At 55.3% G+C, this 14,643-nt stretch overlaps 1 protein-coding gene across 1 annotated transcript in view; it reads right to left on the reverse strand.

The window, feature by feature from the left end:
• Positions 1 to 14,239: 14,239 nt before the first annotated feature.
• LOC144950368 (sterile alpha motif domain-containing protein 5-like) overlaps positions 14,240 to 14,643 on the reverse strand; it is a 100,642-nt gene continuing 100,238 nt past the window's right edge. Inside the window, exon 2 of the mRNA XM_078880482.1 lies at positions 14,240 to 14,299. Within this exon, the coding sequence (XP_078736608.1) occupies positions 14,240 to 14,299 (60 nt within the window). The remainder of the gene's footprint in view (positions 14,300 to 14,643) is intronic.

Below are 14,643 nucleotides of genomic sequence, written 5' to 3' on the forward strand. Positions count from 1 at the left end.
GGTGGTGGTGATTGGTGGTGGTGGTGATGGTGGTGATGGTGGTGATTGGTGGTGGTGGTGATGGTGGTGGTGATGGTGGTGGCGGCGGTGGTGGTGGTGATTGGTGGTGATGGTGGTGATGGTGGTGGTGGTGATGGTGGTGGTGGTGATGGTGGTGATTGGTGATGGTGGTGGTGATGGTGGTGGTGATAGTGGTGGTGGTGATGGTGGCGGTGGTGGTGGTGGTGATGGTGATGATGGTGGTGGTGATTGGTGGTGGTGATGGTGGTGGTGATGGTGGTGGTGATGGTGGTGGTGATAGTGGTGGTGGTGATGGTGGCGGTGGTGGTGGTGATGATGGTGGTGGTGATGGTGGTGATGGTGGTGGTGTTGGTGTTGGTGGTGATAGTGGTGGTGGTGGTGATGGTGGTGATGGTGGTGGTGATGATGGTGGCGGTGCCCGTACCGGTCTCGCAGAGCGGGCCGATGAAGCCCGGCTCACACACGCACAGGAACGAGTCGAGGCCATCCTCGCACCGCGCTCCATTCTGGCACGGGTTCGGCTCGCAGTCGTCAATGTCTGCACGGAGACGCGGGGAGAGACACAGACACAGAGAGACACAGACACAGAGAGACAGACACAGAGAGACACAGAGAGACACAGACACAGAGAGACACAGAGAGAGACAGACACAGAGAGACAGAGAGAGACACAGAGAGACACAGACACAGAGAGACAGACACAGAGAGAGACAGACACAGAGAGACAGACACAGAGACAGACACAGAGAGACAGAGAGAGACACAGAGAGACACAGACACAGAGAGACACAGACACAGAGAAACACAGAGAGACAGACACACAGAGACACAGAGAGACACAGACACAGAGAGACACAGAGAGAGACAGACACAGAGAGACACAGAGAGACACAGACACAGAGACACAGAGAGAGACAGACACAGAGAGACAGAGAGAGACACAGAGAGACACAGACACAGAGAGACAGACACAGAGAGAGACAGACACAGAGAGACAGACACAGAGACAGACACAGAGAGACAGAGAGAGACACAGAGAGAGACAGACACAGAGAGACAGACACAGAGAGACAGACACAGAGAGACAGAGAGAGACACAGAGAGACACAGACACAGAAAGAGACAGACACAGACACAGAGAGACACAGACACAGAGAGACAGACACAGAGAGACAGAGAGAGACACAGACACAGAGAGACACAGACACAGAGAGACAGACACAGAGAGACACAGAGAGACACAGACACAGAGAGACACAGACACAGAGAGACAGACACAGAGAGACAGAGAGAGACACAGACACAGAGGGACACAGACACAGAGAGACACAGACACAGTGAGACACAGACACAGAGGGACACAGACACAGAGAGACAGACACAGAGAGACACAGAAACAGAGAGACACAGACAGAGAGAGAGAGACACAAACAGACACAGAGAGACAGACACAGAGAGACACAGACAGAGACAGAGAGACACAAACAGACACAGAGAGACAGACACAGAGAGACAGACAAAGACACACAGACATAGAGACACAGACACAGAGAGACACAGAGAGACAGAGAGAGACACAGACACACAGACACTGGTGAGCTGTGTGGGGTGTCGGGGTCTCTGCGAGTGATGAATGTCTCCCCCCCCCATGGGAACCGCGTTCAGCCCCCAGCCACCGTTGATCGACGCCCGCCCCCCCCCGCGACACTCGCCACGTGCAGGCCCTGTGTCACGTGACACTCGCCACGTGACGCTCGCCACGTGCAGGCCCTCGGCCACGTGACACTCGCCACGTGCAGGCCCTGGGCCACGTGACACTCGCCACGTGACACTCGCCACGTGCAGGCCCTCGGCCACGTGACACTCGCCACGTGACACTCGCCACGTGCAGGCCCTCGGCCACGTGACACTCGCCACGTGACACTCGCCACGTGCAGGCCCTCGGCCACGTGACACTCGCCACGTGACGCTCGCCACGTGCAGGCCCTCGGCCACGTGACACTCGCCACGTGCAGGCCCTCGGCCACGTGACACTCGCCACGTGACACTCGCCCTATGCCACGTGACACTCGCTACGTGACACTCGCCACGTGCAGGCCCTGTGCCACGTGACACTCGCCACGTGACACTCGCCACGTGCAGGCCCTGTGCCACGTGACACTCGCCACGTGACACTCGCCACGTGCAGGCCCTGTGCCACGTGACACTCGCCACGTGACACTCGCCCTGTGCCACGTGGGCCGTGGTGACCTCGTGCGCTCGCCCTGTCCCTCCCGAGCGATGCGCGTCGATTGCCGTCGGCAGGACGAGAAAGGTAAACAAACAAACAGACAGACGAGCCGAAACATTTGTTGTTCCGAGCCGCGAAATTTCCATCGCCCTTCGGTGTTCTTCCTGCTTCTCCTTTCTCTCCTCCTCCTCCTTCTTATTTCATTCCCACCCCTTCCACAACGTGAATCTCGCCCTATCGTCGCATTAGACCTCGGCCATGCGAAACAAAAAGATCTCGGCCGAGCGACCAACAGATATCCATCAACACAGCCCCCCCCCCCCACTGCGCCGTGCCATCGTCCAGAGAGGCAACTCTCTTCACGCCTTCAACATTCAATCACGATCACGTGGGGGGCGGGGTGGGTGGGGGTTAGGGGGTGGGGGTGGAGGGGGTGGGTAAGAGTAGGGGGGTGGAGGGACGGGGGTGGGGGGTTATGGGGGGGTGGAGGGGCGGGGGTGGGTAAGAGAAGTGGGGGGTGGAGGGGCGGGGGTGGGTGGGGGTGGAGGGGGGGGGTGGAGGGGCGGGGGGGTGGGTGGGGGTGGAGGGGGGGTGGAGGGGCGGGGGTGGGTAAGAGTGGGGGGGTGGAGGGGCGGGGTGTGGGTGGGGGTGGGTGGGGGTGGAGGGGGGGGTGGAGGGGCGGGGGGGTGGGTGGGGGTGGAGGGGGGGTGGAGGGGCGGGGGTGGGTAAGAGTGGGGGGGTGGAGGGGCGGGGGGGTGGGTGGGGGGTGGAGGGGCGGGGTGGGTGGGTGGGTGAGAGGAGTGGGGGGTGGAGGGGCGAGGAGGGGGTCTGTGGAGGCGCGCGGGGGCGGTGGGGGGGCGACCCCTCATCACGCCCTTCGTTGGGGCTGCCGGTGGGGGCCGAGTGGGGGGAGGGGGGGCAGGCTGGTGATGCATGCCGGTGTAACGCACGAGAGCGTGTTCCGATTTCACGCATCATTACCCAACGACTCCATCCCCCGCCTCCACAGTGAGGCGCGCGCGCGCACGCGGCCGATGGAGGGGGAGGAGCGAGCACGCGCCCCCATTGCGTCGGGGTGGGGGGGGAGGCACACCGGTCAGTTCACGCCACGCGATCCACTGCTGGATGACTGCCTCCGTCGACGCCACGGTGGCTATGAGATGTTAACTAACTCGGCTGGTGTGCAGGAGGTCGTGGGTTCGATCCCGACCCTGACGACGCCTGCTGCTGTATATTTGGAGTTTGCGTCTCTCTCTCTCATCATCATCACGGTGGCTAGGAGATGTTAGCTACCTCGCCTGGTATACAGGAGGTCGTGGCTTCGATCCCGACCCTTACGACGCCTGCTGCATCATCATCATCACCATCATCATCATCACCATCATCATCACCATCATCACCATCATCACCATCATCACCATCATCATCATCACCATCATCACCATCATCATCACTATCACCATCATCACCATCACCATCATCACCATCATCATTATCATCACCATCACCATCATCACCATCATCACCATCATCATCACCATCATCACCATCATCACCATCATCATCATCACCATCATCATCACCATCATCATCACCATCATCATCATCACCATCATCACCATCACCATCATCACCATCACCATCATCACCATCATCATCACCATCACCACCATCACCATCATCACCATCACCATCATCACCATCACCACCATCACCATCATCACCATCATCACCATCACCATCATCACCATCACCATCATCACCATCACCACCATCACCATCATCACCATCACCATCATCACCATCACCACCATCACCATCATCACCATCATCACCACCATCACCATCATCACCATCACGGGGCCCAAGTGGCAGTTGCACCGCCTGCGCACCAGATAGCGTCACGTGTCGCGCGTCACTCTCCGCGTGCGTCACGTGATCGTGTCGCGTGCGTCACGTGATCGTGATCACGTGCGTCACGTGATCGTGTCACGTGCGTCACGTGATCGTGTCGCGTGCGCTGCACGTGCCGCGCGTCACGTGTCGCGCGTCACGCTCCGCGTGCGTCACGTGATCGTGTCGCGTGCGTCACGTGATCGTGTCGCGTGCGTCACGTGATCGTGTCGCGTGCGTCACGTGATCGTGTCGCGTGCGCTGCACGTGCCGCGCGTCACGTGTCGCGCGTGGCTCGTCGCGTGCCACGTGTGAACACGTCACGCGCCGCGCAAAACGTGTGCTTCTCGTGCCGCGTGCGTCACGTGATCGTGTGCGTCACGCACTGATCTCACAGTCGTTCCCCGTGACGCCGGCGGGACAGGAGCAGGCGTATCGCGTGAGTTTGTTCTCGCACGAGCCGCCGAACCGGCACGGCGCAGACTCACACGGCGGGTTCCGCTGGGTCACTGCGGGGCGACACGTCATCATCATCAGGAGCATTATCATCATCAGCACCAGCATCATTATCAGCACCAGCATCATTATCAGCACCATCGCCATCGGCATCATCATCATGAGCACCAGCATAATTATCATCATCATCGCCATCGGCAGCATCATCATGAGCACCAGCATCATTATCATCATCATCGCCATCGGCAGCATCATCATCAGCACCAGCATCATCATCAGCACCAGCATCATTATTAGCACCAGCATCATTATCAGCACCAGCATCATCATCATCATCGCCATCGGCCAGCATCATCATCAGCACCAGCATCATCATCATCATCGCCATCGGCAGCATCATCATCAGCACCAGCATCATTATCATCATCATCGCCATCGGCAGCATCATCATGAGCACCAGCATCATTATCATCATCATCGCCATCAGCATCATCATCAGCAGCAGCAGCATCATCGTAATCAACATCAGCATTATAATCATCAGCAGCAGCATCAGCATCAGCAACGTCAGTATCACCAGCAATGACAACCTAGCCCGAAACAGGTTGCAATGATTGTTGTTGTTGTTATTACTAAGATGATTTCATATTCTCGTGTGTGCGTGGCAGCAAATGCTGTTCTTCAGGAGCTCGATGTAAATGTCGAGGACTCCTGCTGCTGCCGCGACGAGAAAGCTTCAGCAGAGAGACAGAAGGAGAGAGACACAGAGAGAGAGACACAGAGAGAGACAGAGAGACACAGAGACAGAGAGAGAGACACAGAGACAGAGAAAGACAGAGACAGACACAGAGACACAGAGAGAGACAGAGAAAGACACAGACACAGAGACGCAGAAAGAGAGATACAGATAGACACAGAGACACAGAGAGAGACACAGATAGAGAGAGACAGAGAGAGACAGAGAGAGAGACACACAGAGAGAGACACAGATATAGAGAGAGACACAGAGAGAGACACACAGAGAGAGACACAAAGAGAGACACAGAGCGAGACAGAGAGAGAGACAGAGGGAGAGACACAGAGAGAGACACAGAGACAGAGAGAGACACAGAGACATAGAGAGACACAGACACAGAGAGAGAGACACACAGACACAGAGAAACAGAGAGAGAGTTCGCGTCCTGTCGCTCCTCCGTAGCTCAAACTCTTTGGTTCTTTCGGTAAAGTCACGTATGTAGAAAAAATAAAATAAAACAAAATATAATATATCACGACGTTTGGATATGTTAGTTTTTGTTTTATTTTATTTTTCTACCCACGTGACTTTACCGAAAGAACCAAAGAGTATGGATTCCTGCAGTCACGAAAGCTTCAAATCAAGATTTGACGTAGGTCCATAGTTCTTTCGGTAAAGTCACGTAGAAGGGAAGTAATAAAATAATAAAAATGAAACATAATAAAATAATATAATAAAATAATATAATAAAATTATAAAATTAATCCCTGCAGTCACGAAAGCTTTAAATCGAAACAAGTATAACCCGTAAAAACAAAGTTTTTCACTATAAATCCTTTATATGCGTGGCGGCTAGAGTCCTCTCGTCCTCTGGCTTGAGATGGCTGCCACCTATGGGTCAGATGATTGTCTGGCAGCATAAAATAATTGGTAATTAAATATTTATTTATTTTTCCCTAAACAGTGTAAAATTTTGGAAATGTTTTTTTTCACGAAAATGCTTTGTCACGCACAACGAGTCTGTGTGCAAAATGTCAGCTCGATTGGATCACGGGAAGTGGGTTAAAAAACGACCGAAAGATTTGCACGGTTAAATTTCGATTTAAAGCTTTCCTGACTGCAGGGATTCATCTTCTTGGTTCTTTCGGTAAAGTCACGTAGAAGGGAAATAATAAAATAATAAAAACAAAACATAATAAAATAATTCTCACGACGTTTCGGCCACAACGCAAGCAGCCGTCCTCAGGTTATTATGTTTTGTTTTTATTATTTTATTACTTCCCTTCTACGTGACTTTACCGAAAGAACCAAGAAGATTTGCACGGTCCTAAGCAAGCAAGCAAGCGAACTTAATATAACGGATTAAAAAAAAAAGGTCCATAGTTATTACGATGATGATGATGACGAGGATGATGATGATGATGACGAGGATGATGATGATGACGATGATGACGAGGATGACGATGATGATGATGATGATGACGATGATGATGATGACGATGATGACGATGATGATGACGATGACGACGATGACGAGGATGATGATGACGATGACGAGGATAATGACGATGATGACGATGATGACGATGATGATGACGATGATGATGATGACGATGACGAGGATGGTGATGACGATGACGAGGATGATGACGATGATGACGATGATGATGATGATGACGAGGATGATGATGACGATGATGATTGTAGAGTGTGCACCTTCGTACTGCACGATGAATCCGCCGCCGACGAGGGAGAAGTCGCTGGTGAAGAGGATCCGCGCGTCGCCCTGGCCCGCGAGCTCCCCGTAGCGCGACGCGTTCGTCCCACACAGCAACTCGCTCACGCCAGACGCAGGGATCGTGATCAGCAGCCTGCGGCACGCGGTGAGGATGACGACGACGATGATGACGATGGCGATGATGGTGATGATGATGGTGATGATGGTGATGATGACGACGATGATGACGACGACGACGACGACGATGATGATGATGATGACGATGGCGATGATGATGACGATGATGATGATGGCGACGACGATGATGACGACGATAATGACGATGAAGATGATGATGTTGATGATGATGATAATGACGATGGTGGCGATGATGACGAAAAGCACAGTTATAATATCATCACGTTTGTGTGATTGGCCTACACCAGAGACAGCGGCCTTCTTTATGGCCTCACCACGAGTGTCAGAGCAGAGATCGACGCCAAAATGCGAACAGCGCAAGGGCAATGCCAGCACGTGTCACGGCATTGATGGCTCGGGGTGAGCAGCTACCTCATGGGACAACGATAATACACATTGTTGGTTCTTTCGGTGAAGTCACGTAGAAGGGAAATAATAAAAAAAAAACGTAATATTACATTATGTTATATTTTTATTATTTTATTATTTCCCTTCTACGTGACTTTACCCAAAGAACCAATACTATTAATCCCTGCAGTCACGAAAGCTTTAAATCGAAAACAATAATACAAATACTGATGACGACGATGGTGATGACGATGATGACGATGACGACGACGATGATGATGATGATGACGACAATGATGACGATTATGACGATGATGACGATTATGACGATGATGGTGACGATTAACGACGATGACGACGACGACAACGACGACGACCATGACAATGACGATGATGACGACGACGATGATCATGACGACAATCACGATTATTATAATAATAGCTCAATTTGTAACGCGCGCAAATTTGCGGACGCAATGGCCGCAACTCAGAGGCGCGGAGCCGAGTTCAGAGTCGCTCGAAAGCGCGTGGTTGTAGAGGTGAGTTTTTAAGTGTCTCTTGAAGGAGGCGATTGCGGTGATGCTGCGAATGTGCAGAGGGATGACGGCGTTCCAGACTGTTGGGGCTGCCACCGAGAAGCGGCGCATAGACACGATGACCATCCTGGATCTTGGTATCAAGGCGACGATGACAACGACGATGACGACGACGACGACGCACGTGGCCCGCTCACCTGTCGAAGATGCACGTCTCATGCGGCTCCACCTGCAGGAGGGTGACTCTCAGGGTCACCGAGTCGAGGGGCCCCGCGGGGATGAGCCACTCGCAGCTGGCGTTGTTGGGGTACTGCCCGGGGTAGCCCACTGAGAAGACCTGACCCGTCACATCCTCCTCCAGCCCGCCGCACGGCGCCTGGGCACTCGTCGGCCCGAGCCAGCAGCAGCAGCCGCAGATCCACGTCGCTGGGGGAGGGGGACAAAGCACGGAGGAGGAGGTGGTGGTGGTGGAGGTGGTGGGGAGTAATTAAAGCGATGAGATGTTAACTACCTCGCCCGGTGTACAGGAGGTCGTGGGTTCGATCCCGACCCTGACGCCTGCTGCTGTATATTTCGAGTTTCCGTGTTTCTCTCTCCCCGTGGTGAGATGTTAACTACCTCGCCTGGTATACAGGAGGTCATGGATTTTATCCTGACCCTGACGCCTGCTGTTTGAGTTTGCGTGTCTCTCTCTCTCATCATCATCACGGTGGCTAGGAGATGTTAACAACCTCGCCTGGTATACAGGAAATCGTGGGTTCGATCCCGACCCTAACGCCTACTGCTGTATATTTTGAGTTGCTATGTCTCTCTCTCTCCCCGTGGTCGCGTAGATTTTACTCCGGGTCCTCCGATGTTTTCCCCTCCGCGTTGATGACTCAACATCACCACGCGGTGACATGATTTGGCTGCTGCTATGAAAGTCCACGTGATGATGATGACGATGACGTTAAGCCGCCACTTGGCTGAGCGATCACAACACACAACCGTCAAGTCCCAGAACTCACCGATCAACCGGTAGAGCATCAGGGGATTCCAGCTGACGCTGCGGTCCTTCATGCGGCTGAGCAACATCCTTGGCGAGGGTTCGACTCCTTGACGGACCCACGGACTCCTCGAGACGTCCACCCCCCCCCGTCACCCCCCTCGCTGCTCCCCCGTCCACCCCCAACGTGAGACGAGACGCACGGAAGCTCACGGGGGGCGAGCGATGAGACGTGGACGTCGCCGCACAGCCTGGACACTGCTGGGTGTGGTGGAGCAGGGGAGGATGGGGGGGGGGCTCCACTTTTCCATCATCGTGGCCGAGAGCTCTCAGCCCCCCCCCTCCCACATCGATCCCCTCGGCCACTCCAAAGACGTCGGGCAAAGGTGGAGGAGGGAGGGCGGGGGGGGGTGTGGGGGGGGAGAAGGGGTCATCACCGCCTCGAACGAGTCAACAACTTCACTAACAAAAACAACCTCTTCTTGGTTCTTTCGGTAAAGTCATCACGTAGAAGAGAAATAATAAAATAATACAAATAAAACATAATAAAATACAATTCTCACGACGTTTCGGCCACAACGCAAGCAGCCGTCCTCGGGTGAAGACCAGCTCTTCACCCGACAGACCTGAGGACGGCTGCTTGCGTTGTGGCCGAAACGTCGTGAGAATTGTATTTTATTATGTTTTATTTGTATTATTTTATTACTTCCCTTCTACGTGACTTTACCGAAAGAACCAAGAAGATGAATCCCTGCAGTCACTAAAGCTTTAAATCGAAAAAGAAAACATAATAATTATATTATTTTATAATTATTTTATAATTATTTTTATTATTTTATTACTTCCCTTCTACGCGACTTTACCGAACGAACCAAGAAGATGAATCCCTGCAGTCACGAAAGCTTTACATCGAAATTTAACAAAAACAACTTCGCCTCGTCGATTCCTCGCCACCGGCGGTGGTCGAGGGGAGGTCGGTGGGGTGAGGGGTGGGGTGAGGTGGGGGGAGATGGGGTGGGGGGATGGGGGACGATTGGGTGGGGGGAGGGGAGGGGATGGGGGGGTGTGGGGGGGGTGTGGGGGGGGGGATGTGGGGGGGATGGGGTAGGGGGATGGGGTGGGGGGATGGGGGACGATTGGGTGGGGGGAGGGGAGGGGATGGGGGGGTGTGGGGGGGTGTGGGGGGGGGATGTGGGGGGGATGGGGTAGGGGGATGGGGTGGGGGGATGGGGGACGATTGGGTGGGGGGATGGGGGAGGGATGGGAGGGGATGGAGGGGGGGATGTGGGGGGAGATGGGTTGGGGGGGATGGGGGAGCTATCATCTGACCTTTGACCGATCCGTCTCGTCTGCAGGTCAAAGCGTCCTCCTGCAGCCCGGGCGTGCGGCACTCTGCGTGTCCACCACTCGCCCGCTCCACCTAATGGGCTACTTTGAGTCACCCGCTCACTCACCCATTCGCCCCCCCCCCCCCCCCCCCCACGGGGGTTCGCGTCGTCTCCCTGTACGCTCAGCGCGTGGCACGTGTTGTCAATCGCGTTTAAATCTGGATGGGAAAACTACTTTCTTTAGAAGTGATTGCTTTTATGTTGTGGTGTTGCTATCCCCCCCCCCTCCCGCATCTCCGATTAGCTCGGTAGGGTACGTACGGTGCAAATAAAGTTCAGCGCACATTTAAAAAAAAACTTTTTTAAACAATTTATTTTTTATTTTTTACCAGGTAAGGCCTGGCCACCACAAATGATAGCCCAACGAAGTGGCTTACCACGTGGACATTTATAGCAGCCAAATACGATTCGAAACGTGGAGGGGGAAACCCGGAGGGCCCGGAGAAAAATCCACTCGACCACGAGAACACGCAAACTCCAACACACACAGCAACACACGTCAGGATCGTGATCGAACCCACGACCTCCTGCAGACCAGGCGAGGTAGTTAACATCTCCTAGCCACCGTGATGATGATGAGAGAGACACGCAGACTCATACAGCAGGTGTCACGATCGTGATCGAACCCACGACCTCCTGCAGACCAGGCGAGGTAGTTAACATCTCCTAGCCACCGTGATGATGATGATGAGAGAGAGATACGCAGACTCATACAGCAGGCGTCAGGGTCTGGATCGAACCCACGACCTCCTGCATACCAGGCGAGGTAGTTAACATCTCCTAGCCACCGTGATGATGATGATGAGAGAGACACGCAGACTCATACAGCAGGTGTCAGGATCGTGATCGAACCCACGACCTCCTACATGCCAGGCGAGGTTGTTTCTTTTTGTTTGCATTTTGACTGGTTATGTTGTGGTTATTGCAAACATGATACCTTGTATAAAGGTGTCAGTTTTGTACCAGTTTAAAAGGTAAAAACGTACTACTATATTTTGCCACTGTTAAAGGAGATCTCATAGTGTACCAGGCGAGGTAGTTAACATCCCCTAGCCATTTCGATTTTAAGCATTCGTGACTGCAGGGATTCATCTTCTTGGTTCTTTCGGTAAAGTCACGTAGAGTGAGAATTCTTTTATTTTTTATTTTATTTTTTATTTTATTATTTCCATTCTACGTGACTTTACCGAAAGAACCAAGAGGATGAATCCCTGCGGTCACGAACGCTTTAAATCGAAACTCCACTCATTCACTCACTCACTCACGAAGATGAATCTCCTAGCCACCGCGGCGAGCACACACGCACCGTGCTAATCTGAGAGGTGCGATGCTAATTGGGACGCTTCCTCGGAAGAGACGCGCGCGCTCCCAATCGAGCACTCCCGACTCTTGCCAAATCGCAGCGCGCGCGCGCACAGGCGCCACCAGTACCGAGTCGTTCTTCCTTGGCTGCTGCTGTTGCTGTTGTTGCTGTTGTTGTTGTTGATGTTGCTGTTGTTGCTTCGTGTGCGCGAGGGGCGCGAGGGGGAGGGCGAGAGGGGGGACGAGAGAGGGGGGAGGGGGGCGAGAGATGGGGGCGAGAGGAGGGAGAGGGGGTGCGAGAGAGGGGGAAGGGGGCGAGAGGGGGGGGCGAGAGGGGGGAGGGCGAAGGGGGGGGTAGTGGGGAGGGGGGCGAGAGGGGGGGAGCGAGACAGAGGAGGGCGAGAGGGGGGGGGGGCGAGAAAGGGGGGGGGCGAGAGAAGAGTGGGCGGGGGGGCGAGAGGGGGGTAGAGAGAGGGGGAGGGGGCGAGAGAGGGGAGAGCGAGAGAGGGGGCGAGAGGAGAGAGGGGGAGGGCGAGAGAGGGGGAAGGGGCGAGAGGGGGGGGGGGTAGCGGGGAGGGGGGCGAGAGGGGGGGAGAGAGAGGGGGAGGCGAGAGGGGGGGGGCGAGAAAGGGGGGGGGCGAGAGAAGAGAGGGGGGGGGCTAGAGGGGGGGGGGGGGCGAGAGGAGAGAGAGGGGGGGCGCGAGAGGAGAGGGCGCTCCTGGAGCTGAGAGTGCCTTGCGGAATGTTCCTGTCTCCCCTCTCCCGCGGGGTTCCTCTTGAGCAGAAAGAGAGAGCAGCCCTCGAATTATCCCAATCGATTGGCAGCTAACGACACGCAAGGCACAACACAGACAAAGATGCCCCGTGTAGCCTTAACAGACTGTTGGGGCAAGTTAGCGAGCTGCACCTGTGAAGGCCGGGCACTGCCCACGAGGGGGTGGGTGGCCAGCACCACGCCCGACCGCCTTTGTCTCCCCAACTACGATGTTCACACACCGCACCAGGTACTGATTTGAGGCCGAGTCGACCTAGGGGAGGTCCAGGACCGGTTCAGATAATCGTCACTGTTGGTGGCCGTGAGCGATAATCGAACTCGGGTCGCCGGGTTCGTAGCGTAGCGCGCTAACCACAGCGCCATGAAGTGGCTTATCGTGTGGAAATGTATAGTCGCCAAATACTCTAAATATGTAATACTTGTACATACTGGACATCTGTGAAAAGGAGCAGTGGATAGACCACGACGCGAGAGCGATGAACTTCGAGAGGGAAAGAAAAACGCGCGCGACTGTGGCCGAGTGAGAACACAGGCATCTTTATTATTCATAATAATCATCGTCGTCGTCGTTGTTGTTACTGGAGGTGGCACCCAACGGCGTCCATTCGCAAGCGGCCACCCACAAAGCCGAGAGCGACGACGAATGCTTCACTCTGTCGCCCACAACGCCGTGCTTCGCCGCCCGCGGATGTACCGGCCTCCGCCATAGCAACGTGGAATTAACACCGATCATTGTTTTTTATTTGTCCCCGAGAGAGGGGGGGGGGGCAACAGCTGAGCTGACCAACCACCCCTCCTCCAGGCATATTTTGAACAGGCAGGACCACAAGTAATCCCGCTAGTAGTCCCGCAGGCAGGCCTGCAGGTAGGCCCGCAGGTAGGCTCACAGGTAGGCCCGCAGGTAGACCCGCTAGTAGTCCTGCAGGCAGGCCCGCAGGTAGTCCCGCAGGCAGGCCTGCAGGCAGGCTCACAGGTAGACCCGCTAGTAGTCCCGCAGGTAGGCTCACAGGTAGGCCCGCAGGTAGGCTCACAGGTAGGCCCGCAGGTAGACCCGCTAGTAGTCCTGCAGGCAGGCCCGCAGGTAGTCCCGCAGGCAGGCCTGCAGGCAGGCTCACAGGTAGACCCGCTAGTAGTCCCGCAGGTAGGCTCACAGGTAGGCCCGCAGGTAGGCTCACAGGTAGGCCCGCAGGTAGACCCGCTAGTAGTCCTGCAGGCAGGCCCACAGGTAGACCCGCTAGTAGTCCCTCAGGCAGGCCCACAGGTAGGCCCGCAGGCAGGCCCACAGGTAGACCCGCTAGTAGTCCCGCAGGCAGGCCCACAGGTAGACTCGCTAGTAGTCCCTCAGGCAGGCCCACAGGTAGGCCCGCAGGCAGGCCCACAGGTAGACCCGCTAGTAGTCCCGCAGGCAGGCTCACAGGTAGACCCGCTAGTAGTCCCTCAGGCAGGCCCACAGGTAGGCCCGCTAGTAGTCCCTCAGGCAGGCCCACAGGTAGGCCCGCAGGCAGGCCCACAGGTAGACCCGCTAGTAGTCCCGCAGGCAGGCCCACAGGTAGACTCGCTAGTAGTCCCTCAGGCAGGCCCACAGGTAGGCCCGCAGGCAGGCCCACAGGTAGACTCGCTAGTAGTCCCGCAGGCAGGCTCACAGGTAGACCCGCTAGTAGTCCCGCAGGCAGGCCCACAGGTAGGCCCACAGGCAGGCCCACAGGTAGACCCGCTAGTAGTCCCGCAGGCAGGCCCACAGGTAGACCCGCTAGTAATTCCACAGGTAGGCCCGCTAGTAGTCCTGCAGGCAGGCCCGCAGGTAGGCTCACAGGTAGGCCCACAGGACCGTATTTTGGCCAGTTGGCATAAGGCAGAAAAATGTTTGCGTAAATAGGACGACAACGATGATCGTTTGGCAGATGTGGCAAAATGTGGGCAGGCAGGCACACAATGGACAGCTTCTCCATGGAAGCACCGCCGCTAACTTTACCGGAATAGCCACTTCTTCCGAAATCCTATCCACTCTCCACCCACCCCGTGTCCCTGTGCAGCCCTGGAGAGGTTTAACGTTTCTTT

Source organism: Lampetra fluviatilis, chromosome 57 (assembly GCF_964198595.1).
Source record: "Lampetra fluviatilis chromosome 57, kcLamFluv1.1, whole genome shotgun sequence".
NCBI classification, from domain to species: Eukaryota; Metazoa; Chordata; class Hyperoartia; order Petromyzontiformes; family Petromyzontidae; genus Lampetra; species Lampetra fluviatilis.